Here is a 24,348-nt window from a genome sequence, read left to right on the forward strand (position 1 = left end):
CTATAAAACATAAGGTAAAAAGGTGAGAAGAAGGTTGAAGTTTGATTTCACTAAAAAAGTCACATTGAACACGAATGCTGAAAATGTACCTTTTTGTTTTACGTGTTTTAACCTCGAGCTGTGAGAAACACGCATGTAGAGTTAGTGACGTTCAGCACATGACACAGGAGAGACGTCTCCAGCAGTGACCTCAGGCTGCTGCACCAGTAACAAGACCCACAAGGTGCAAAAATAAGTAATGACAGTGTTTCAAAGGACCTTTAATATCTCATATCTGTCTGTTTATCAAAAAGCAGGACCCGGGACACTGGACACAAAGAGCCCCATCTGTTGCCTGGTCGTTCACACAGAGACGTATTTCTCCACACTGGTCAGCAAGCAATTCTGCTCGTATGCTTGTTTCTAATCACATGAAGACAGTTCTGTCTCTATTTGCTTCTTAGACTGTACATAAAGATGGACGAGATGACAGCTCCCCAAAAGTGAAGCCACAACAACTTAATCGCCCCCTGATGGCTGGTCATAAACCCCACCCTTACCATGTGAGTGGAAGGGACACAAGCCAAACATTAAACTCAAAGTACACGTCAAATAAATTTTCTCCAGTGATGAATTCTGACATTTAAGGTAGTTCTTATCGCACTGATGTTTGTTCAAGTGTTGGTTTTCTGATAAGTTTGGTTATAGTTAATAATTTGATGTTTAGTCAGGTGTATGGGTGGGAACTCCGAACCAGCTGAGACAGCTATGCGCAGACTCTGGCTCCTAATGACATCACCAGCGCAGGATGGCAGCAACTGTATCCTAGATATTTTGGCTTCTTTTTTGTGCAGTGAAATTAAACGGGGTTGCGTCGTCCATCTTTATGTACAGTCTGTGGTTTGCTTGTGTGTCTATGTGTGTCCACTTGTCTCTCTCACTCTCTGTTTAGACACAACTGACAAATATGTGGAATCACAGGATGCGTATATTATCATTTCACATCAGATCATTTATATCACATCCCTTATTTTGTTCAGAGTAGATTATTGGTGTGTTTTCATGTCAGAATCGCTCGCGGAAAAAATAGACCAGACAGTGTAACTATCGCTGCAGACTGACGGGCGGTCACAGAGCTTGGTGCCTGCTTCCTGTGTGAACAGCCCAATTGCTTAACATGGGCACTGAAAGAACCCTGTCAAGCGTCCATGCAAGCATTGACACAGTTGGCAGCATTTTCGTGTCCAGTGTGAACTCTACAGGTCCTGGGATAGTTTCAGGAAAAATAAAAATTCCAAACAGATAAAAATCTTTATCAGTGTTAATGGATTATAAGAACTGCATCAATTGACAACCTTTATAATGTCAAAAATGTATTTACAGAACAATAAAACAGCTCATATTAACGTAAAAGACATGTATTTGTAATAATCCGTGAGCTAGCTGTGGGCAACAGACTGTTCTGTGTTCAGACTAATTTGCAACATGAAAAGTCACGCCACATTAGCTATAAGCTTGTAATGTGTTTGCACTTTCACCATGAAAACAGACATCAGTCACTGGAATAAACTGATACTGAAGAAAGAATAAACATAATAATTATGAGGCAAGATGTGAAGTTATCAGGAGTTCTCTTTACGGACTTCTATCCACAAACACTTACAGATATTTAATTTGGAAAAATGTCTTTGTATCATGACTGAGAATAGACGGAGTGCGATCAGGGTCAATGGATCAGACACTAAAATTCAATTTTAAATTCATTGTTGAGATGATGAATGATTCAGCGTGTGATGCTTTACTACAGAGCTACTGACTGACTCAGCAGAGAGCTGCTCTGTGACTATTACAACCCAGAATGCATCAGAGACGGACAGACCTGACCCTCGTGAACCCTCAGAGCTCTCTGATCTCCTCTGCCCAGAGGTTAAAAATAATCCTGTGCGGAGTGAACCGCAGTGACCCGCTGAGGCCACATGAGACACACACACACACACACAGAGGGAGAGAATCTTTATATACACTGCTGTTCAAAAGTTACTAATCTGCTGCCTCAGAGACTCACTGAGGAAGACTCCTCTACATGTCTGAATATATCTTTGATGCTTTAGGTTGTAGAAAGTCCACTTTACAACAGATGTTATCTACATGAGCACTGTGCTGTTTGTACCAGTTACTCTGGTATATAAAGAGGAGGACTGACACATCTTAATGTTTTAATCTTTCTGGCAGAGTGGAGGACTGAAACAGATTTTGTGTGTACTGCTCCTTTAATGTGTAACTGTCTCGTGCCCACACTGTAAAACACAAGTTTTTTTCATTCCTGTTTTTTTCAGGCACTCTAAAAATACTTTGCTGTGTGTGTGTAAGTGTTTACATGAGTCCTCAGACGAAGGCGAAAGAAAAACAGTGCAGACTGATGTGTAGGTTTCTGGGAAGAAACCGTTCAGGGAGTCACATCCTGCAGACTGTCAGTGATGCATCCCATCAGTCCTGACAGCGCGATTATTACAGACTCGTCCTGACAGTCGCTCATAATTAAAACCTCTCGTAGGCGGTAATAATGTCAGCTGCACTGCCATGATGGAGAGGGGGCCAACACCAGAGAACATTCCTCTGGTTACGGGATAAAAATACATCCTGGACTGAATTATATACAAAAACATGTTTAATGTTTCTATGAGGTCACTGAGGACAAACATTTAGTCACAAAGACTCAGAGACACTGGACTGTTGTAGTACTGGATAAAGGTGAAGCTCTGAGGCTGCTCAGCTAAACGCTAACACATCATATTTCAGCCTGTTCTTGTATTATTTGTGCAGCCATTGTTTTAAGCGGAGCATCTTGCAGCCATGGCGATGTTTCTGGCTCTGAGGAACATTTTTCCATCAGGTCTGCAGATCTGATCCTCAGATTGAGTGTGAACCCCCCCCCAAGCTTGGCCGACCTTTAAAAACCACTAAAGCAGTCACGGTGGTCTTATCTCAGGGGCATTATCTCTGCTGCAGCGATGAAGTCTGCACAAGTTCAACAGATATTAAATCAAGAACAACATCCCTCCCTTTGTCAGGCTGCCGTCCAGTCTGCTCCGTCCAAGCCTCCCTGTCGCTGTGGCATCAGGCCGCCAAGCCAGATCAGAACTCATCAATCAAAGCGGGAGATGGCTGTAATAGTGAGGGACAAGCATATGTCGAGTTGGGAAGATACAGCAATAAATCCAAATAGAGTTGACGAGTCGAGGAGCAGCGATAAAGCTGGATGAATCATCCAGAAAACAGTCTGCACCCGCTCATCATTCAGACTGAGAATCAACAGGCCTGACTCCACGTCTCTCAGCCTGTTTATCACCAACCCTCCACCATGCTGGACAAAACTGTTCTAATGCTTCAGCCTCTTTACAGGCATCATAAATATGTCTTCATGTCTGAGCAGTGTTTGGGGTTCACATCTGTTTAACCTGCTACATTTCACCAGGAAAGAAGAAAACTGGGGTCAAACATCAGAGTCAACATTTCAAAGTTGATCTTCTCAGTGTGCATCAGCAGGTTCAGGATGCAGCAGCAGAATTCATTACAGGTGTTCAGACAGCAGGTGAACTGACAACAGAGGAGGTCCAATAACAAGCACCACTCTGGTTCAGACCAGGCAGTTGTTTTGTGCCAATCAACCCCCTCCCAGCTTTCTCCAGGGGGGAAGTTTGGAATTTTTAAAGATCCCGATTTCCATGTTTAACTCTCCAAAATAATCTAATATATAAAACTCCAATCAGGACCTCAACGCTGTATCAGCTGATACCGACAACCAATCTTGGGTCTATTTGACAGTGTTCATTTAGTTGACGAAACAACAACAATTTCTTGTCAGCAACCTTTTTTCCATGACGAAAACAAGACGATGACGAGCAAAAAAAGATCTCGATAATAGAAACTAAGACAAAATCTATGTTTCGTTGTGGTTGACGAGACGTTACAAAAATGTTTGCAATGGACTATCGGACACTGAAATCCGAGAACAGCCGTACTTACAACTATCTTCAAATGCCACATGAGCACCAGGATGTTTCACTAGCCAGCAAAAACACTCACACTGGAGCAGCGTCAGCCATTGGTGCAAGTTGTGAGCTAGTAAATAATCAGCCATGTGTGTCCGACTGTGGATGGTGGAGCTGCTGAGTTTAGTTAGTTGCAGCGATGGCTGTTAGCAGTTAGCTCCACTTGTTAGCCGCTGAACGGCAGCAGTGCAAGAAGCAACTGGCTGCTGGTCTTAACATCTTTTCAAATGACCATCTGACCATCAAATTCTGCTACAGAGACTGGAACATTTAATTGGCCTAAAAGGTTCTGTACTAAGCTGGTTTAAATCTTATTTATCTGATTGTTTTCAGTTTGTTCACTTTCATTATGAATCATCCTTACGTACTAAAGTTTGTTTTGGCGTTCCGCAAGGTTCTGTGCTCGGACCAATCCTATTTACTCTATATATGGCAAATTGTGATTTGTGATATTGGGCTTTATAAATAAAACTGAAATTGAATTGAATTGAAATGCTGATAAATAAGCTTGTGCTCGTAAATCAGCCCCTAAACCTGTCAAACACTGCTAGAGAAATGGCACGTTGGGAAATGTGGAGAAATTATTTGTAGTTGTGTAGAAAAAATTGTCTACATGAAATTTTTATACAACCTCTCACTTTGATTTTAAGTTCTGATACATAAATTAGCCTCACTGGATTAGATTAAAGATAAAAAAAAATATTTGCCAACTACGCTATAATATTTCATCTCTTCTGATTGCCCTTTAGAGAGTCTATCGATCCAACTATTTACAACAAATATTGGCCACTGACGATTAGAGGCCGATCAATCAGAGATCCCTTATATTCTGCAGATCCTTTGGGACACTGTCCTCCATCATTTAACACCAACCACGAAAAAACGTCTTCAGTACTGTGTAAAATGAAAGAAAAGGAATGAACTTCAATAATCATTCAATCGTTGGGAGTTATTTTTAGAGCCAAATTCTCTTCTCAAATATAAATATCTGCTGGTTTATCTCATTCTGATCCTATTATAAAATTATTATCTTTAAGATTTGGATTGTTGGTCAGACTAAACAAGACATTTAAAAACATCACGTTGGACTCTGGGAAGCTTTAGACATAATTCTCTAACTTCTGACATTTTATAGACACAGTGTGGGCAGATAAGAAGATGTTAGTTGTAGCTGTGATCGAATAAACGGTTCAGAGGAGAAAGAGATTCCCATTATGTTGGATCAACAGGCACTGATAGCACAAACTCTCCCAGTTGTTCCAGTTGGTGTGTTGATTTAAACTGGCAGCCCTCCAATCAGCAGCCTGCCTGTCTCCAGCCTCTCAGCCTATCAGCAGTCACACTGGGTGGTGTCTCCAGGGAGCGCTGTGGCTGTTACTGATCTCTGGAGGTTGCTCTTCGGTCACACTGAGGGTTAAGTGTATTTTTGGGGACTGGGATGGGTGTGGCTGTGCATACAGAGGACTCTGTGGTCTCACATGTGCCTCCCTGTCTTATATATAGATGATGTCTAAATGTAAATCAGATGCTAGGCCACACTCCACTCTTCAATAACAATCAATAAAAGTAATAGCAGTGGCTCAAAGTGCCTCCTTAAAGTGCACAAACCTCGTCTGGTCAGGATCAGCGTCACACAGAAGACGTCGGACTTTATTGGATCTAAATCCCACTTCAAGAGAACATGAAGGGCAGCTTTGTCTAAACTAAACTCTAAGATACAGAGTCTTGTTCCTATCTTTATTTAAGAGCCTGGTTTTTCAATTTGAGAGCAGGACTCATTCATTTTACTTACAGGTTTTGTTTTCTTCCCTTCAAACCCCGCCCTCGCACTCAGATAGCCGCTGCTTGCACTAATATTTGCTCTGCTTCTGCTCAAACTGAATGCTTTCCCTCAGATGTCCTGCTGCTTTTAAAGATTTCCTGTGCCTTTCCTTGAAATCTACTCCCCACACCCAGGCTCCCTCTGTGCACTCATGAATCGAGTGCTGTCAGGTCTCTGCTCTTGGACTTTTTTGTGCATCAAACCTGCCAAAATACCCCAACCAAAATAATACCAGGTGTAGTGTTGACGGATGAAATGATCCTTGCTTTGATGCAGGTGCGTTCACTTTACTTCTAAGAGTATCCTGTATGTGTGGTTACTCTTTAAACAGGTTGATCCACTTATGATCTCCACAGCTTTATCAAATGTACTTCCCTTGCTTTCCTTTTGACTTTTGGCAGAAAAGGACTGTGACTAAACATCCCAACACTTGTACTTTTTTTTTCACAGTAATATTCAGCTACATTCAGTATAATAGTAGCTGTACAGCACATTAACCTCCTGTCAGAGTGCTGGAGTCAAAACAACGTCACCTTCATGACTCAGCAATGAGTTAAAGCAGCAGGGTTCAAACTAGCTGGTAAAGCGGAGGGTTTTTAAGATTATTCTTTGGGCTTTTTGGCCTTTATTTGATAGGATGGTGGTAGTGTGAAAGGGGAATTGAGAGCAGATGACATGCAGCAAAGGGCTGCAGGTCAGAATCTAACCTGCGGACACTGCAGCATGCACGTAGCCTTTGTACACGGGGTGCCTGCTCTACCGGGTGAGCTACTCAGCACCCCAAAGGGCAGGATTTTGAGGGACAGAAAGAAATCTGAAAGTGAAATCATTCATTTGCTCTCAAGTGGTAAAAACCATGCTCTTGAATAAAGACAGAAATAAAAATCCATAAAGGCGAGACCCTACACATTTTGTCAGATATAAAAAAAAAAAAAAAGGACAAACAGGATCTTTGGATTCAACGTGGAGAGAGATTTCTGCACTTCTGTCACAGACTCACCTTCTGGCAGGACGCAGAGAAGGTTCCGACGTACGTTTAGTTCTCGCAAAGCTTTGAGTCTGCCGATGTGACGAGGAAGAGCCGTGATCTCATTGCAGCTGATGTCCTGCAGAAAAAAAAACAACTCAAGTTAATACTGTCATATTTTTACTTTTAGTAAAGTGAAAACAAGCTGTAACAGAGTATTGTTGCAGTAAAATGTGGGTACAAATGATCTTAATCTTCTTTCATCACTGTAGTCTTGACTCATGCACATACTGAAGTTCAATGACCTGAACATCAACAACCAAGTAGTAGACAGTAAACATGGAGAGGACTCTGGGGGGAGGAAATCAATTGGAGCTTCTCAAAGTCAAGAAAAGACCCTTAAACAGCTGAATGTCAAGGAGGCTACGTCATTGAATTCTACCAAGGACCAAGTCCTTCCTTTAGGGAATTTTGAAGGATGCATGTGTGTATCATCAGCGGGCACAGAGCACCCATAAGCCAGAAGTGAAGGCGGGGTCTCCTCAATGACGCACACCTGGGCACTCGCTAGCCTGTTCCAATGTGACTGCGACTGTTTTCCATTGCTATGAAGGAGTCTTGCCTCGCCCTTGTAGGATATGACTTGTAAGGACCATCCGATCAAGGAAGCATCCTTGACTTTGAGTAGCACTGTGTGTTTCCTAGGATAGTAAAGGCATTACCCGCCTCTTCCTATGATTGGCTAGTACCTGTTGCCTTGATTGGTTGAGTTGGTTAAATTCAGGCAAGAGGAGTGAGATTGTTTGCAGGTCAATACCTTCGCTATCCTAGGAAAATGCAAAATTCCCCTCTAGGGAGGCGCAAGGACCAGAACAAGTCTCAGTTCTCTTGTTGGTGGAGATGTGGAGTGAACAAGAGTCTGTGTTTAATTCTGTACGAATCTGGTCCACCAACCAGTACTTATTTTACTGAGAAATTTTAATTTTGAAACAGTTTGCCTCTTATTCCCACAGTCTCCTTCCAGTAAAATAGTTAAGCTAACCAACGGAGGTTGGCAGCAAGTCATGGCAAATCCAAAATGTAAAGGTTGTATCAAATACAGTTTATCTTTATGGATTCTACTGATGCCGAACTGAGAAGAATACTGTCCATGTGTGGCGCCTTTTATCTTGGGGTTCAAGAATGATGTGTTTTTGCAGACACGTAAGGAATTTTTAATATGTCATATTTTGTAAAGGGAGTTTGGCGTGATATTTTCCACCAGGAGCAGGACGGGAAAAAATCTCTGAAGGAATCTAGCTGTAGTCTTGCAAACAGTGACCGTGCAAGATCCCCAGTCTTTGTAAAATCTTACAGTCTATAGTTTAGTTAAAGGGTGTCAGACTTTAGTCTTTTAAAGTCTTTTTAAAGTCTCCTGGTGTATAGTAGGCATTAGACACTCGCATACAGATATACAAACACAAAAATAGTCATGTTATCTGTCACACACTTGCGCACACACACAGAGTATAAAGAGTGTTACCAGCTCCATGAGGCCGTGCAGCTGTCCGATGGTCTCCGGCAGGCTGACCAGCTTGTTGTTGCTGGCGTTGAGGACTCTCAGAGGTAAACCACACAGACAGGCCGGCAGAGCGCCCAGCTGGTTACGACTGCAACACAGACATCACTCACGCAATCAGATGGAGGAAACTACCCATTAATCATGATCATGTGACCTTACTCGTATGGCACTCTTCAATGAACACTTCAAAAGCCATTTCCTCCTCTTTTCACTGGTTATCTCAGATTAATGTTGCAACACTAACTGTCAAAGAACCCGAGGCACATTTATAGAAGTTCTTTTAAACTGTCAGTGTCCTTTTTAAATAAACAATATAATAAACAATTTACTCAGGCAAATTATTTTTCTAACAAATGATCATTTCTACGGACTGTTTCAGACATGAGGAGGAACTGAATGAGAGAGCAGAGCCTGAACATATGAATATTTCAGCACCAAATCTTCCAACGCAGCATTAAAACTAAATGGAGAGACGTGGGACAGTGAATGCATCACAGGATAAATGTGTTCTATAATGTGATTTCACATTCACACGCAGGAAGTGTTTACTGCTGTTTGTTCTGTGGCACACACACACAAGAGAGCAACACGGGGAAAAAAACATCACCATATATCAACACTTCCTTTTTCCTGCATGTATTTACACGTGAGTGCAGAAATGCAAACAAACATACACACAAACTAAATTGAAAAAGCAGGGTAGAGCGGCTTCTACAGTGTACATCATGCGAGTGTGTGTGAAAGGTTAACTGCGTAGCAAGTGGCTTCTTGTATGGTGGCCTCGGCCACCAGGCTGAATGTGACAACAAGTGTGAAAGCACTTTGAGTGGATGGAAGAGTAGAGAGGAGCTACATGAACGCGTCCACTCCATCTCTTTTGTGGGTTGTAATTTTTTTAACACCATGATGCCTGTCATGCAAGATGTAATCAAGGTACATTTGTAGGCAGTGAGTCTAAGTTTGCAGTGCCGACAAAATGACACTGCAAACCCCAAAAATAGCTGCGACCAGGCTCCTGATATGTGAGTGGAAAATGGATGGATGGAGTTTGCCTTTAGTGTACGGAGGTCTTTTTGTTGCAATCATATAAAACTGTTTTGAGAGCATATTTCTTGAACTGCAATCAAAAATCAAGTTTGTAAGTAAAAACATGAGATCATTTTGCGTATAAATCAGTCCTCTTTGCTTGCGAGTTAAAGTTTTGCTTGTGAGTTCAACTGCACTTAATGGGCGGGGCCTATGCTGATGGATGAGAGAATAGTTTCTACTGGTGGGTTTGACGTGGCTCCATACAGAGCGGGCTACACCCACAATTCCCTCTCTCCCACTGGAAACGCTCGACAGTCGGCGTTACTGCTACATCCCGGGGCATCGATGCTACTGACAGTTACGCCGTCGAATAGTTCTGCCCTGGCTAAACAAAAGCAATCTACATGCACCAGTTCAAATACACGGTATATGCAGGAATCCTGAGGTTAATTTCAATACCTTTTTAAGACTTTTTTAAGACCTTCCAAAAAAACCTTAAGACCTCATCGCCACTTCAAGCTGTCGTTTGCAGCAACGCATCTTTAACTTACTAAACAGTTGTAGTTTACAGAACTCAGATAAGATGAGAAGGAATAAAGCTTGAAAGAATAAATTAAACCAAAGGCAGGTTTATTAAAATACACCTTAGGTCATAACAAGAAACACAGCTCTACAGCTCAACATCAGCTATTCAAGGCCAACTTGCTGAAAACAACAACCTTATGGCTAGCCCCTTACATGTGGGATTTAGGGCTGACCCAAAAATTCGAAGCTTCGTTCGATGGCACGGGATTCGATTGTGAAAAAAATAAATATTCTGCCTTTTTTTCTCAGTTTTTTGGGGGGGGCCTTGAACGCAACACTAATCATGCCATCCATTTACAGTTGTTTTTTTCCCCTTTAGCCATATGTAAACTCAAAGAACGAGAAGCAATGTCTGTTAGGCATGTAAGATTTCATGTTCCAGTTCCAGTTTGTGTTTTTAACTGATTGGTTTTGGTTGGCTGACAAATAAAGGCCGGCCCCATTAGGCCGAGTAAATAAGTCATCTGGTCTGACTGTTGCATGAATTTCCTAAAAAGGTTTCACAGTAAATCTGTAAACAGGGATATTATTATTGCCACGGGTTATCTGAAATGGACAAAGGTATTCTTTACTGGTGAGTTAAGGGAGAATAGCTATCATGTAATTAAAAAAGAAAACATCTCCAACAAGGAAATAGAAAGCCAGACGTGCAATGAATGGAGACCTATTATCCTGCTTGAACACAGACGACTAAATTCTTTCAACAATGTGACTCAAAATAATGATAAAATGGATTTTATTGATGTAAGATAATATGCTGATGGTGACATTTTCCACCAGTCCACTGCGCTCTGAGTCTGGTGTCAGTGACACATGCTGCTCTGAGTCGCGCATCTGTCTGCTTGCGCTGCAGTGTGTGCCGAGGGTTTTAATTTTTAGTGTTAAATCAAAAGTTAAACACTACTTATCAGCAACCAGAAGTGCTTTTTCGTTTGTGAATATTTTTATCTTAATTCTAGAGTTGCAAGAAACTACCCTTTCGCCATAAATTGTAAGTTATTAACTTTTTTGGACTTTTTTTTTCGCTCAGCACCCCCCCACACACCCGATGGCAGTCCGAATGTGTCTACCTACACATCGTTGTTTGTAATAGTCGCGAGTAGGAAAATAAATTATACATTCATGGATACTTTTTGTCAAAGCTTGAATGCCAAGAAAATTTAATACTTCATAAAATCGCGATTAAGACTTTTTAATACTTTTTAATGGCCTTCATTTTCCGACATTTGATTTATCAACTTTTAATACTTTTTAAGACCCCGCGGACACCCTGAAATAAAACATTCTTACCGCTATTAGTTGTTTATAAACGTACCTGCTCATTGATTTTCGCCACAGCTCCCGCACTGACTTCCCCGTGAACTACAGAACTCCCATGTTGCTTTGCAAGCTGTCGTTCTGATCGAGACTGGCCAATAGAGACGTGTCTTACAGCTTTCAGTTTAGGCCCCGCCCACCAGGTTCAACTTTTTACTCGCAAAACTTTTTGACTTGCAAACGAAAAAAAAAACAGACTCACAAACAAAACTTCTGGATTTGCATTGTTTACTCAATCATTTTTTACTTGCAATATTGATACTTTTGCTCTCAAATCTTTTTTTTGATTGCAAAACCTACTCTGAATAATAAAAAACAAATGTAGCTCCACAATAATGTCCATCAATATTTCACAATAAAAGCCTTGTGTTAACAAATAAAGTGACTCTGTCCACAGACACATCGGAGGGCTTCACACTGCAACACAAACAAGAACTGTAAAGCTAAAAATAAATTTATTTTCATGCCTGAGACACACTGTACAGACGCAGACATCAGCTGTGAAAGGTGCTGGTGTGACGACATCAATGTGACTTTCAACAGACCATTTTCACTGTCTAGTTTTACTGTGATCTGTGCACATCATGTGGAGAAAACAGCCAAGACTCCAAATCTCTAGATGAGCTGCAGCCAGCTGCTGATGTGGGCTGTGTGGCCCCAACGTCAGACGACAATAAGCTCTAACGAACTCACCTGGCAGCTATCATACCCGAGCAAACAAAGGAGTGTGACTGAATGGGTTTTTATGGCTGTTATATAAAAAAGGCTGATCAGACTTGATCCTGCTGATCAGCTCAGGATGACTGTTTTTAGGCCAAATGTTTTGCTGATATTTCAAAGGCAGCTCCGACAGTAAGGCAGTAGATTTCATGTTTACTAGACTGTGTAACCATGTATTACGTTCAGTACTAATGCTGCACATATGCAGGACTTTTACGGTATTCTACTTCTACTGTATTTGATCTGAGTTTGTGAAGTGTCTTCATCCAGGGGGCTAAACTAAAGTTAACCTTTTTCCTGCTGACTCATCCTCTAACTACATATAAACACCTCTTATCCGCTGCTTCCTCCGTGAGCCTCACAATTCTGCCTCGAGTCAAGTCTCAGCTTCAACCTGCGATTGTCAGGGGATGGTGTAAAACATCTGACACGTTCAAGAATGCAGAAATGATGACAATAATAACAACAAAGGGTTTTGTGATGTCTCCTTTGGAGGCTCTCTGATTGGCTGCTGAGATGTATCCTCCTCTGTCAGTCTGAACGCCTGTTGTAGTTTACTCTCTTTAAGCAAACCACTGACTCAGTAACAGTTTCATGCAAATGCTTGATAATAATTTGATATAATATTACTCAGCTACGTCTAGCACATCCTCTCGGCTGACATAATGTCCGTTTTTAATTTTTAATTTCCCCCCACTTTTGCCCGTAAAGCACTTTTGGCAAATAAATCTCACTGAGAAAAGCAAACGAAACAGCGTCTTTAATGTCCGACCAGTAAAATAGAAACACACACACACACACACACACACACACACACACATGTGGATGTCCTGTACAGAGACACACGCATATTCACCACAGGACTGTGAAACCCCCTCTGACTCAGCTCTGAAAATAACTTTCAGGAAACATATAAGTGACTTTACCCAGCTGTTCACACACACACACACACACACACACACACACACACACTTTTTCGGGAGACAATGGAGAAAAACAACACTAAGCGTCTCCAGCAGCTCAGTGTGTCTGCACTGAGGCACAGCTGTGGTTTGAGTTAAACGTCAGCACACAAAGTTCTGATACATGCTGATGTTTCGCAGGTACAAAGTTCACCATGTTCATCATGCTAATTTAGCGTGTTAGCATGCTAACATGTGCAAATTATCAGTAAAGCCAGCTGAGGCTTTACATCTCTACATCACGTATCAACATTATCTTCTTATATTCACACCTCTAACAGCCTCTGACACTGATGAAACTTATAAACAGTTCATTCAAGATAAAGTCACGGATGAAACTTCTCTGTTTCAGATGTGACACGGAGCTGTTTGACTTTAGAGACACTAAAAATAACGCTGCATGATTCCTGGAGAGGAAGACGGAGCGTCCTTCCTGTTGTAACAGGACAGACTGTGTGTGTGTGTGTGTGTGTGTGTGTGTGTGTGAGTGTGTGTGTGTGCGTGTGTGTTCGCCTTTCTTTCGGTGGCGAAATATAAAGACCTTTCTGTCCAGAGTGTTTATGAATATTAGACATCACACACATGCATGCAGACGCGCAGCACACAAGCACATACACACACACACACACACACACACATCTGTGGTCATGTGTTCATGCACTGTGGTTGATTTTTTTCCACCAGATCAGCATTTAAAAACCTGATCAAATCGATTATTCATTAAATTACTAATTAACTCAGTGATAACACCATGACAGAAAACTGTGTACGTGTGTGTGTGTGTGTGTGTGTGTGTGTGTGTGTGTGTGTGTGTGTGAAGAGGAGAACTGAGCTGAGCAGCGAAGAGGAAAAAAGATCCAGTTCACTGGTAATAAAAACATGATGGTTGAGGAAAGTCAGTATTTCGGGGGATTTGGTGGGGTTAGGATTAAGTGCAGACTGCAACCAGCTGAAACTTCTCCTGGTTAGAATCCCTTCAGTGCTCATTGTTCAGGAGGTTTTAACTGGGAGCTGAATTATCCCCTGAGGCCTCTTCCTCTCCAAAACAACCGGACCAGGCTGGTAAAAGCACTGAATAAAACCCTTTCACATTACAAATCACTGCACTGGTATCTCAAAGACCAGTGGCTCCCTTTTCTCTCATAAGTTAATGTGTGCTCACCTTTATCTGATCCAGACATTTGGGAGGTTTTTACTGTGAACCTAATTATCCACAGAGGTCTCTTCTTCTCAAACAAACAGACCTGGGGTCTCCTTTAAAAAACAATACCTAGGATCCAAACTGAAAATGTACATACAGACAAAAACCAAAAACCTAAACTGTCTAAAAGCTTGTATCAAATTGACAAACTAAGAGGTGACATTAATGTTTTTAAATAGAGATCAGAGTCACACATCAGGAGCAGAGAGTCTCACAGTGACGACAGTGTGGAGACAGCAGGAACACCTCGACCTTTAAACACTACCTGACAGAGAGCGCTACACTGTGTGTGTGTGTGTGTGTGTGTGTGTGTGTGTGAAAGTTTTCTGGGTTAACCAACAGTCCACTGAACACTGTGTGTGTGTTGACACTTGGCAAGCTCTGCAGTTCACCCTGCAGCATCTATGCCACCACACACACACCAAAACACACACTCGCACCTGCAGTGACTCACACAGCGGGAGCGCTGAGACTGTAAGCCGACACACAATACACAGTCTGCTCACAATAAAGGACAACGACACTGTTTTTATTTTTGCTTCATCACTCTGATTCAGTGTGATGCTGCAGACACACACACACGCACAGTTATAACAACATGTACAACATGCCATTTGGATGATGTAGCCCTAGTGCGCTGCACTATCTGGAAAAAAAACAACTTACTGCGATTATTTTAACAGATACTGCAACTGACTTATGGGTGGCGATTTTAGCAGGAATGGTAATTTCTGCATTTAATTTTCAATGAAAAGAAATATAACAGAGATGATGATGGGACTTTTGCTGCTGTCGGTACCAGACAAGTATGCTCCCTTATGTCTGGAATATGATTTGCAGGCTGGAGCGTCTCTGTAGCACCACAGTGCTTCATTTATAATAACATGCTGTGACACATTTAACCTTTATCAAAAAATACAGCTCCTGACATTTAGATATCGCACTTGGCCATACTGGGATTTAAAAATAAATATATTGATTAATTGTCACAACAATAACAAGCTAATAAAATTAAAAAAATAAAAACCGGTTGTAATAAAACAGAATTATTCTTTTATTTTGATAATGTCATTTAATGCAGGACTGAGATTTGTTGTATTTTTTGTTCGGTGTGAATCTGAAACGTCTCTTAACTGGATCTTTTCCAGTCTGTGTTGAATTAACACTGTGAATGTTTTAACTTCAATTTATGAAACTGAGTTTACAGTGAGTTTATGTTAATATTGTATGAGAGCGACAGCAGTAAAGTCAGTGCTTCAGGAGCTCTCTGGAAATGAAAGCATGCAGGTGAACAGTCATGATGCAGCAGCAGTACGTCTGCTTTCAGCCTAAATTAAGAATTACAATCATACTCAAAATATCTTTAATTAACTTTAAATAGTTAATATCAGCATTGGGCTATCAAGATGCTGCTGCATCATACCCAGAATGCAACACCCTCTCAAGATCCTCATGTTCTCCCTGGTACAGTAAGGACACAGTGAAGACAACCACCTCAGTGTGTGTGAATGAGTACCTGAGATTTAAGGAGGTGAGTGACTGCAGGCCGATGATGCTGTCTGGGATGGTCCTGATGCAGTTGTGATACAGGTTTAGTGTCTCCAAGGCGACCAGGTGGCAGACTTCTGTGGGGACGTCGGCCAGTCTGTTCTTTGAGAGGTCTGCAGAGAGAAGAGGACGTAATTCAATAAATGATACTACAAATACAGACATGTCTGCTTGAGTTACATGTACATTTTGAATTAAAACTGATCATTACCATCTGAATATTTCATTTTTTCCCACAATGAAACAAAAGTCTGACTTAAATTAAGTGACAGCCCTACAGTGCACCATATTTACTGCCTGTCATTTTATTTGAGGTTTTAATTAAAGAACATGAATCTTGTGCTCTGCATTAAGCCCTCACATTTCAACAGTGAAGCAAAATCTGAGATACGACTGTCGTCAAACTCAGGGAAGTCAGTATTTGTCAGCGGGAAGAGGTCAGCTGCTCAAGGCCAGGATTGGTGACATCACATCCTGCCGTAGCTCAGCAACAACAATATCAACTTCAGTTATCAGCAGCGGCCAAATAAGGCCGAGAAATGTCAGGCCAATTACTGCACATTGTTCTGGTGAGGCCGAACTCTTGAAAACACATTTGTTTTGTTAACGGAGCGAGAACACACCAAAAGTTCATTTCCTCTGCAGGCAACAACCCTGGAGACGTTCTGCTGGATTCAGAGTTCAGGTTCAAAGCCTGAACAACAAATAATACAACAGCCACGACTCGCATGAATCCTCTTTCTGTTGAGTATCTGTAATCAAATGTTTTGTGGAGTCACTTCCTGCAGAAACAGATCACACTGCTGCCAATCAACACTACAGTTTTCTCAAAAAATAGCCACATTCCTATTTTCTCCCTCTGTTTTAATTCACATATCACCTTTAAAAAGTGGTTCACCTTTTATTTGTTATTAAGATGAGATATATGTTTCAACTCTGCCCACTTCCACAGCCTAGCTTAGCACAAAGACTGGAAGCAGGGGGAAACTGTTACCCTAGCCACCAAAAGAGAAACAGAAATACCGCATTACTGTTGTAAGCCTCCGCAAACCAGTCAAATTGCAGTCACAGTTTTCATCCATGTCTGACCAGAGTCTTTAGACTCTCTTTAGATGCTATGTTACATGGATGTTGCTGGAAAGAAGCTACAAATTCTTAAACATGGATGCTTTCCGCCCAGAAGCACAGAGAATCTATAGAATCAGCACAATTTAAATGTGGACACCAGGCGTTGCGCTAGACTTCTTTCATCGCCGGTCATTTTGACCGACAGGGTCATAAAAATCTGGTCATAATCTATTTTTATCGGTCATTTTAATTTTCGTTTTTAAATGATAATAAAGATATTCAAAGACATTTAGTTTTCATTCGTTCATTTTTAATAAATCCAACAAGCAAGTTATAAAGTGTGCATTAATAAGGACATGAATGAAAAGATGAACAGACATCCACACACCCGTGCCATTAGGCTTCGCCCTGGACACACCGGACGGCACTAATGCGTCACTAACGCGTCCGGTGTGTCCAGGGCGTTATGTAGTTATGCCTGTAGGCTCGGTGACACAAAATTAAAATTGTAATGAAGTGATTATGGTATTGAAAAATGTGTTCGGTTATGCACTGTTGTGTTATTTTGAATTATGAACACGGTATTTTCTCCTCACGTTCCTCAGTGTGTGCTGTTGTTATTTTATTTTGAAAATTGGCCGGATTCTCTTTTCTTTTCTGTGTCTGACTTCCTGTTTGGTACGATCCGCTTGATCCAGCTTGACAGAAGCACTTGCGGCTCGCGTGAAAAATAGACCAGACGCCGAACTGAAGTGCTGCCTCCACGGGCGCTCCGCTCTGCTCAGCGGCCTGTGTGGACAGTCAGATAGGTTAACATGGGCGCTGACTGAAAACTCCCTCTGCTGTTGGGCGCTGCGCTTCAGTTCCGCGTCCGGTGTGTCCAGGGCGTTTGGCTACATGAAGCAGATGAATGACTTTTTCTCTGCAATGTGAAAACAGCAGCCACTTAAACCACTGACTGTGCACTCCGCCGCCAAGTGGGCAGGGGTGGTAATTGCAACTGGTCAAAATGACAGACGGCCTTCAGATTTTCCGGTCATTGTTGTAAAAAAAAAAAAAAAAACGGTCAGTGACCGAGACACTGATAAACTGTACATCACACAGTCAGAACTTCCCTCTAATGTGTTTGTTACACTGAGCTGCATCTCCTCATATAAGTCTGCCTCATTTCCTTAAAACCTACTATTATAAAGTAAATCAGCTCTGGAGTTGCTGTGAGGTGGATTTTTCTTTTTTTTTTTTTTTTAAATAGAGCTAGGCTAACAGTTTCGCCAAGTTGCTGCCATCATTGTGCTGAGCTACACTAAAAACATCTAGAGCTATGATTGGGCCCAAAAAATAATGCCTAACCCTGCGTGAACCTCCATAGATTCTGTTCAAGCCTGACCCAAGCCAGAGCCACTGCAGCAGTTTTGAGGCCAAGCCTGATTTAAAAACCCAAATCTGTACTGTGAAAACATTTTTTTTGCGAATGTCAAAATATTAAAAGCTAAAGTTAACTTAAGTCTTTTAGCCCAGTGACAGATATTTGTGACATGATCTCTGACATACATTCAGGATGGGTCGATGGCGACACATTCATTCATGTTCTGTAACTGCTTATCCTGTTGGGGGTCGGGTCGAGGGGGGGCATTAGGCGAGAGACGGGGTTATCGCAGTATTGCAAGGCTGACACAAAGAGACACACACTCACATTCACACCTATGGAGAAAACCCACTCTGACACAGGGAGAACATGCAAACTTTGGTTTGAACCAGGAACCCTCTTGCTGTGAGGAAACTGTTGCAAACCCAACCCGATTCAAGCCTGTCCGAGTGTGACGGGTTGAATTGGGCCTGATCAGGTCCAGGCGGTGAATCAAAGTTCTAGTTTGGACATGTGGAGATGAATTGAAACATTGAAACTGTATAAAAAAAACCCACATATTTGCCTTAAATCAACCATGCAATGCAACCACTAACAAATACTCATCATATTATTGATTAATTAATGTGTCATGACCGTAACAAGTCCAGAGAGCCCATGGTGATGGGTGAACTGGTTTCTTTTATTTGACCAACAGCCCGAAACTCCAAACATCCCGTTTCCTGTGACATAAAACAGAGAAGCAGCTCAGTGTCACATTTAAGAAGCTGGTGGTTAGTGATGTTGCTGCTCAGCCAGACTGTGAGCTTCAAACAAACCTGACTTTACAAACTGCGGCAGTGATCCTGTCATTAGACAGAGGAACGTGGATATTCGATCACAGCGCAGGCAGCGTTGCATCATGGGTCACGCAGTCACAGGAAGTGCTATTTAAAACAACGTGGCTGAGAAACAAAGAGTTAGTCAGAGCCGCTTTCATCCTCCGAGCAAACAGCAGCAGTCTGACTCAACTACCGGCTGCACACACATGCGCACACACAAACACACACACACTGCTGTTACTGGCAGAATGTGTGTGTGTGTGTGTGTGTGTGTGTGAGTGACCGACACCATCACATATCTTTAACCTCTAAAATAATACAGTGGAAATCATAACGTTGTTTTTGCTGCAGTGACCTTAATAAAAACACTCATACTGCACCATGTGGGACACACACACACACACACACACACACACACACACACAAACAGAAGAAGGGAGATGCTTTGAAAACACATCAGACACACATCTGTCAGGTTACGTTTGAATGCGTCTACGCATGATGTCATGTGAGGTGACACAAGTGAAGATACAGGCCTGAGGACACACAACCCGTGACACACACACACAGTTTACGACCACTACTACTACAGACCATGCCTGACTGATACATCTGTGTGTCCAATATGATCGTTTCAGCTTACCAAAGATATATTTGTATTTGCAAGCTTGTTTTTATGACTAAAACATCACGTATCTTGGGATGCCACATCAAAACTGTCTGTTAATATTATTAGGGCTGCACTAATATGATCTGTTGGGTCATTATCAGCAACCACTACTGACCTTATTAAGCAGCACAGATATCGGCCAATGATACTGCTGAAAATAAGTGAGCCATACTTGCAAAATAAGGTCAAGCCGCAGGGTTCGGGAGACGTCTGATTACTGCAGGTGGGATCAAAGTAGTGGCAGAAAGAGACACCTCTGCAGTAGTGGTGTCAGTGTAAGCACCAACATGTAATAACAGGAACAAGGATCATCCAGATGCCTTCTACGATTATTTTAACGTTTTGAAACTTGCAACTCATAAGTAAGGATTACCTGGACGTCTCCTCTGATAACTTTAAGGCTTTGCCAGCAGAAGACAGGTTGTCTTAGGCCAGTAATATACTTGCTGCAAACAACGCGAACGTGACCGCATCATGGCTGCCATGCGTGATCTGCATTCGACTGAGCAATGGTGGAAACTTTGGAAGAGAGGCTGACAGACCTGGTGCGGAACTACCCGCATCTCTATGATGTTTCTACGACGTTACATAGTGATATAGTTCTTCTACCTCATCAAGCATATCAAGGGCTTCCATGTTTGTTTACAACACCCGGCATGCACACCCGATTTCCGGGTTATATTTCTGTTGTCTGCCCCAAGTGGACACCACCAGTATTGTGCGTTTTGGCTGCGTAGTGCTGCAGCAAGTATATACACAGACACAGAAAGAGAAACTCAAGGCATACAAATCTCTTCACGCATACAATTTGGTATTTTGTGGTCATGTCCAGGACATTTAATACTGAAATATGTCATAAGATTTTTATAAATTACAGAGATATGTACGGCCTAGCCAGCAGCAAGGACATAAAACAACGCAATACAAGACATGGGCTATTATACACAAGTCAAACAACTATAACTGACTGCACTAGCATGGCTGGCTTCATATTGACTTTTCATTGTTTAATGTCTGTTAGAACAATGTAAATACAACTACTGCTGCGAGATTTTTAGTTTACATCAAATTCATGCTCTAATGTAGGCTGATCGTCAGAGGTTAAAGGTTGAGCTGTACGTCAGGATGGGAAGGACAGACACAATGAGTATGTGAGATGTGAAGAAGAGACGGAGAGCCAGCACCCCTGAGTCAGATCAATTTCAGCCAAAGAGGACAAAAGGATTCTGGATTATGTCATCAGTCCAGTCCGTTGGTTTAATGGCTTGCAACCATTGGCATCTCTGTAAAGCTTCAAACAGTTTCCTCACAACGATATTCTGGGTTCAATTTCTCTCCACTTATTTTTCTGCCACCGCAATGTGTACGCAACTACAGTGACGTACACCCCAAATTGGTCGATACAGATTTAAAAGAACCTGGTTACTTTGTGTATTTCAGCTGGTTTCCACTTTCTAACTTAAAGGAAAGAAATTCTATCAATCAGTGAGGAAGAGACACAAGAGGTGGTCTAAGAACTGAGCAGGAAGTGAGCATCAGTTCCCTGAGGGTACAAAAACACATACACGCACACACACACACAAACACACACACACACACACACACACACACACACACACACACAGCCAAACATTTGAGTGTGAATGAATGGACCAGTTCTGGCAGCCGTGTTGAACATATTGTTTAGAGTCCGTTATGACTGACCTTTTGCAACTGCACAAAACTAGTCATTGTGATGTGACTGTTGTGTTTCATGTTGATGTTTTCATGTGAGCGCAAACGTCTGCTTCAGTTCTTCATCTCTAACTAAACACCAGCAGACTTTAACATGAGACACGGCTGTGACAGAGGCTGAAGGTCTGACTCACGTTTAACAGACATGGATAGACAGTTTTTGCTTTGACTTTTTATTATGAAGTTGACTGCACAACAAGATACGACCTCCCAGAAAAATGAAGGCTCAATTTACTGCACAATGAAAGTGCATCAACAATTTCACAACCAAAACAGGAAGAGGACAGCACTTTTGTTTTCCCCGCTGGCTATCAGTGGCTATCCTTAGTGCCAGCTGAAACAGGTGTACGGCAAGCAGTAGGCTAAATGTCATTTCTTAGGTTCTCATATACACTACGATCAGACCATACAGAGTCAAATTTAGAATCAAGAAAACACAACAATAGCTCCTGCAAATGGAATCAAATAATTTCCTGTCCACACTACCCAACCAGTATTCCCAGTCTCCAGGGATTTAAACCATCAACCAATCAGCTCCTCTAACCTGCGAGATTCTTCCATAATGCATCTGAGCTCTGACATGAGTCAGAGGATATAAGCTGAGTAAGTGTGGGAGTTTAAGGCCAGATTCCCTCCAGTTAACTTGTTTGGACTTGCAGCAGCAGCAGCAGAGATAAACAACTGAAGCTGGCAGCGAGCGGCGTCTCAAGGTTTCAGCCTCCTCAGTGTTGTTCCTGATCGACAGCCGCTGATAAAGACGACCATGAATGAGCATTTATCCTGAGCTGCTGCAGCGTACAGGGGTGCAAACAGTCGGCCTTCATGTTTACAACAAGGACTGCCGTACACACATTGTAACTGTACTGTGTCGGACCACATTAGTGCGCCGAGGATGTGGAGCAAAGCAGAGTCTCTAAACCTTTTAAGAAAAAGCATTTTATGTTTGAGACAAATATTTAGAGCTTGACATTAAGATTCTTCAGCAGCGTGCCCAAAGCAGCATCAGCAAAAGATCCATCATAACGTTTTAAGCATTTTTACAGCAAATTCCTCCTCAAGGTAAATGTTATTACGATTTATAATATCCACATTATCGTAAAGATCAGGAGGGTGCAGCCGGTCATATACTACTCACTGACAGCGAATATGCCTCTGGATATAGGTGGTGTTTTTATTTCTGCAGCAGGGAAATAGTTGCTGCTTGTTGCAACCAGCTTTGCTTTAGCTATATGCACATTTTGATTTAGTAGACTCTTAGGTTATCGCTCGGCTAAGCTGTCCCAAATGTGATATTTTATTGCAATGACAACGTGAAACAAACTACGAGTTAATGTCTCAACATAAACGTAAGCTGTCGTCAAATTCATCAAAGCTCTGTCCATCATTTTTCGTGTTTTCTGCCACATGTCTTCTGTGGCTTACAGCTCTATCGTTCCCTGCTGCCTTCTAATGTTGATCTAATGTTTCAGGCTCTTGTATATATGATCACATTTTGTTTCTTTTAAGTGTACGTAAAGCACTTTGGACAGTCTTCACCCTCAGACCTCGCTGCCAGTGGTCAATGACAAAACAAAACAACAGTTTGTCCATCAGATTTCCTTAGAACTGAGGCAACTGAGCACGGCACCCTTCCTGTGTTAATAGCAACACCGTCCCACTCTTAAGGGACAGGAAGTGATCTCATCGAGGTCATGAGGTGGGTCAGTGCATTGTTTTCAATGTGCAAACTTTAACCTCAAGAAGAGGAAAAGAGAAGAAGAATGCTGGGGGAGGTTTTCTTATCCTAAACTCTACTCAGCATAATTTCAGATGCAAATCTGAAGTCTGCTGTAAATGTATAGATGCACAAACCTCCCCAAGATGTGGGGCAAATACACAGTATGTTGAGATGAAGAGGACAGGTGCATGTTCTAGAAACAACAGGAAGTTAGTTATTGTAGTGTGAATGCTTATTTGACAGCTTGTCAACACAGTTAACAGTTGAAGCAGCAGCTGTGACACACAGCTCATGGAGGAGATCAAGGTAGAAAAGCTATTTGTTCAAGTACACTTTCAAAAGAAATCATTATCTCTGATGTTCATCGTAAATAAACGTCCATAAATCAGAAATGAGAAATATAACTGCAACTTAACTTTTTTCAGGTTTTCTTCACTATCAAATTAATCCACTTGTAAGCGTAGTTGTTTGTGCATCCATTGGTAAAAAATACGGCATAGTATCGTAATATTTTGCATGCCGATATTGTATCCATACACGGACGCCAAGTATCAATCTTTTATTATATACATTATTAATTTTTGCAAACACACATTTTAATACAACTGTTGATATCAGAATAATAAAATCAGTTGCTTTTTCGGTCCACTAGATGGTGCTGAGGTTTTTTTTTCCTGATGAGGTCAGCGACGTTTAGCAGGAACAAATGCCGCTGGATGAGACCAAAACAAAAATGGAGGCACTAGAAAAAGAAACCAGAAATGCGCCGTCGGCGTTTAAGTCAAATGTCTGGACTTATTTTAGATTTTGTAACACAAAAGGAAAGCAGGACTTGGATATGACACATGATTTGCAAACAGTGTTATATGAGAATAAAATACTACGAACATTAGGGCTCACCTCACACTCCACTATCCAGAGGTAGGGTTAGCTGCTGACAACCAAGCTAACGCTAAACCCGCTCTGCCGAAAAATCAACCAACACTGGACACACTTAGCTTGACAAAACGGGGTCTGCCCATTGGTCTGACTACCCATTGGTCCGACATCCCATTGTTCCGACCATGTTAAACCCATTGTTCCGAAGTCCCGTTGTTCCGAAATCATTATGATGCTCTGTGGTTAAGGTCTGGTTAGGTTTAGGCACAAAAACTACTTGGTAAGGGTCAGGAAAAGATCATGGTGTGGGTTAAAATGAAAAAGAAAGTGGAAAACTCATAAGCTGTGAG

At 41.8% G+C, this 24,348-nt stretch overlaps 1 protein-coding gene across 4 annotated transcripts in view; it reads right to left on the reverse strand.

Annotated features, from left to right (window-relative positions):
- lrch1 (leucine-rich repeats and calponin homology (CH) domain containing 1) overlaps nucleotides 1-24,348 on the reverse strand; it is a 109,029-nt gene that overhangs the window by 48,151 nt on the left and 36,530 nt on the right. For all 4 annotated transcript variants that reach the window (XM_078174711.1, XM_078174710.1, XM_078174709.1 and 1 more), the window contains exons 2-4: nucleotides 15,712-15,856; nucleotides 8,343-8,469; nucleotides 6,854-6,959 (exon numbers count right to left, since the gene is read on the reverse strand). In XM_078174711.1, coding sequence (XP_078030837.1) covers nucleotides 6,854-6,959; nucleotides 8,343-8,469; nucleotides 15,712-15,856 — 378 coding nt within the window. The remainder of the gene's footprint in view (nucleotides 1-6,853; nucleotides 6,960-8,342; nucleotides 8,470-15,711; nucleotides 15,857-24,348) is intronic.

The sequence above is a fragment of the Epinephelus lanceolatus genome, chromosome 14 (assembly GCF_041903045.1).
Source record: "Epinephelus lanceolatus isolate andai-2023 chromosome 14, ASM4190304v1, whole genome shotgun sequence".
In the NCBI taxonomy this organism is placed as follows: Eukaryota; Metazoa; Chordata; class Actinopteri; order Perciformes; family Serranidae; genus Epinephelus; species Epinephelus lanceolatus.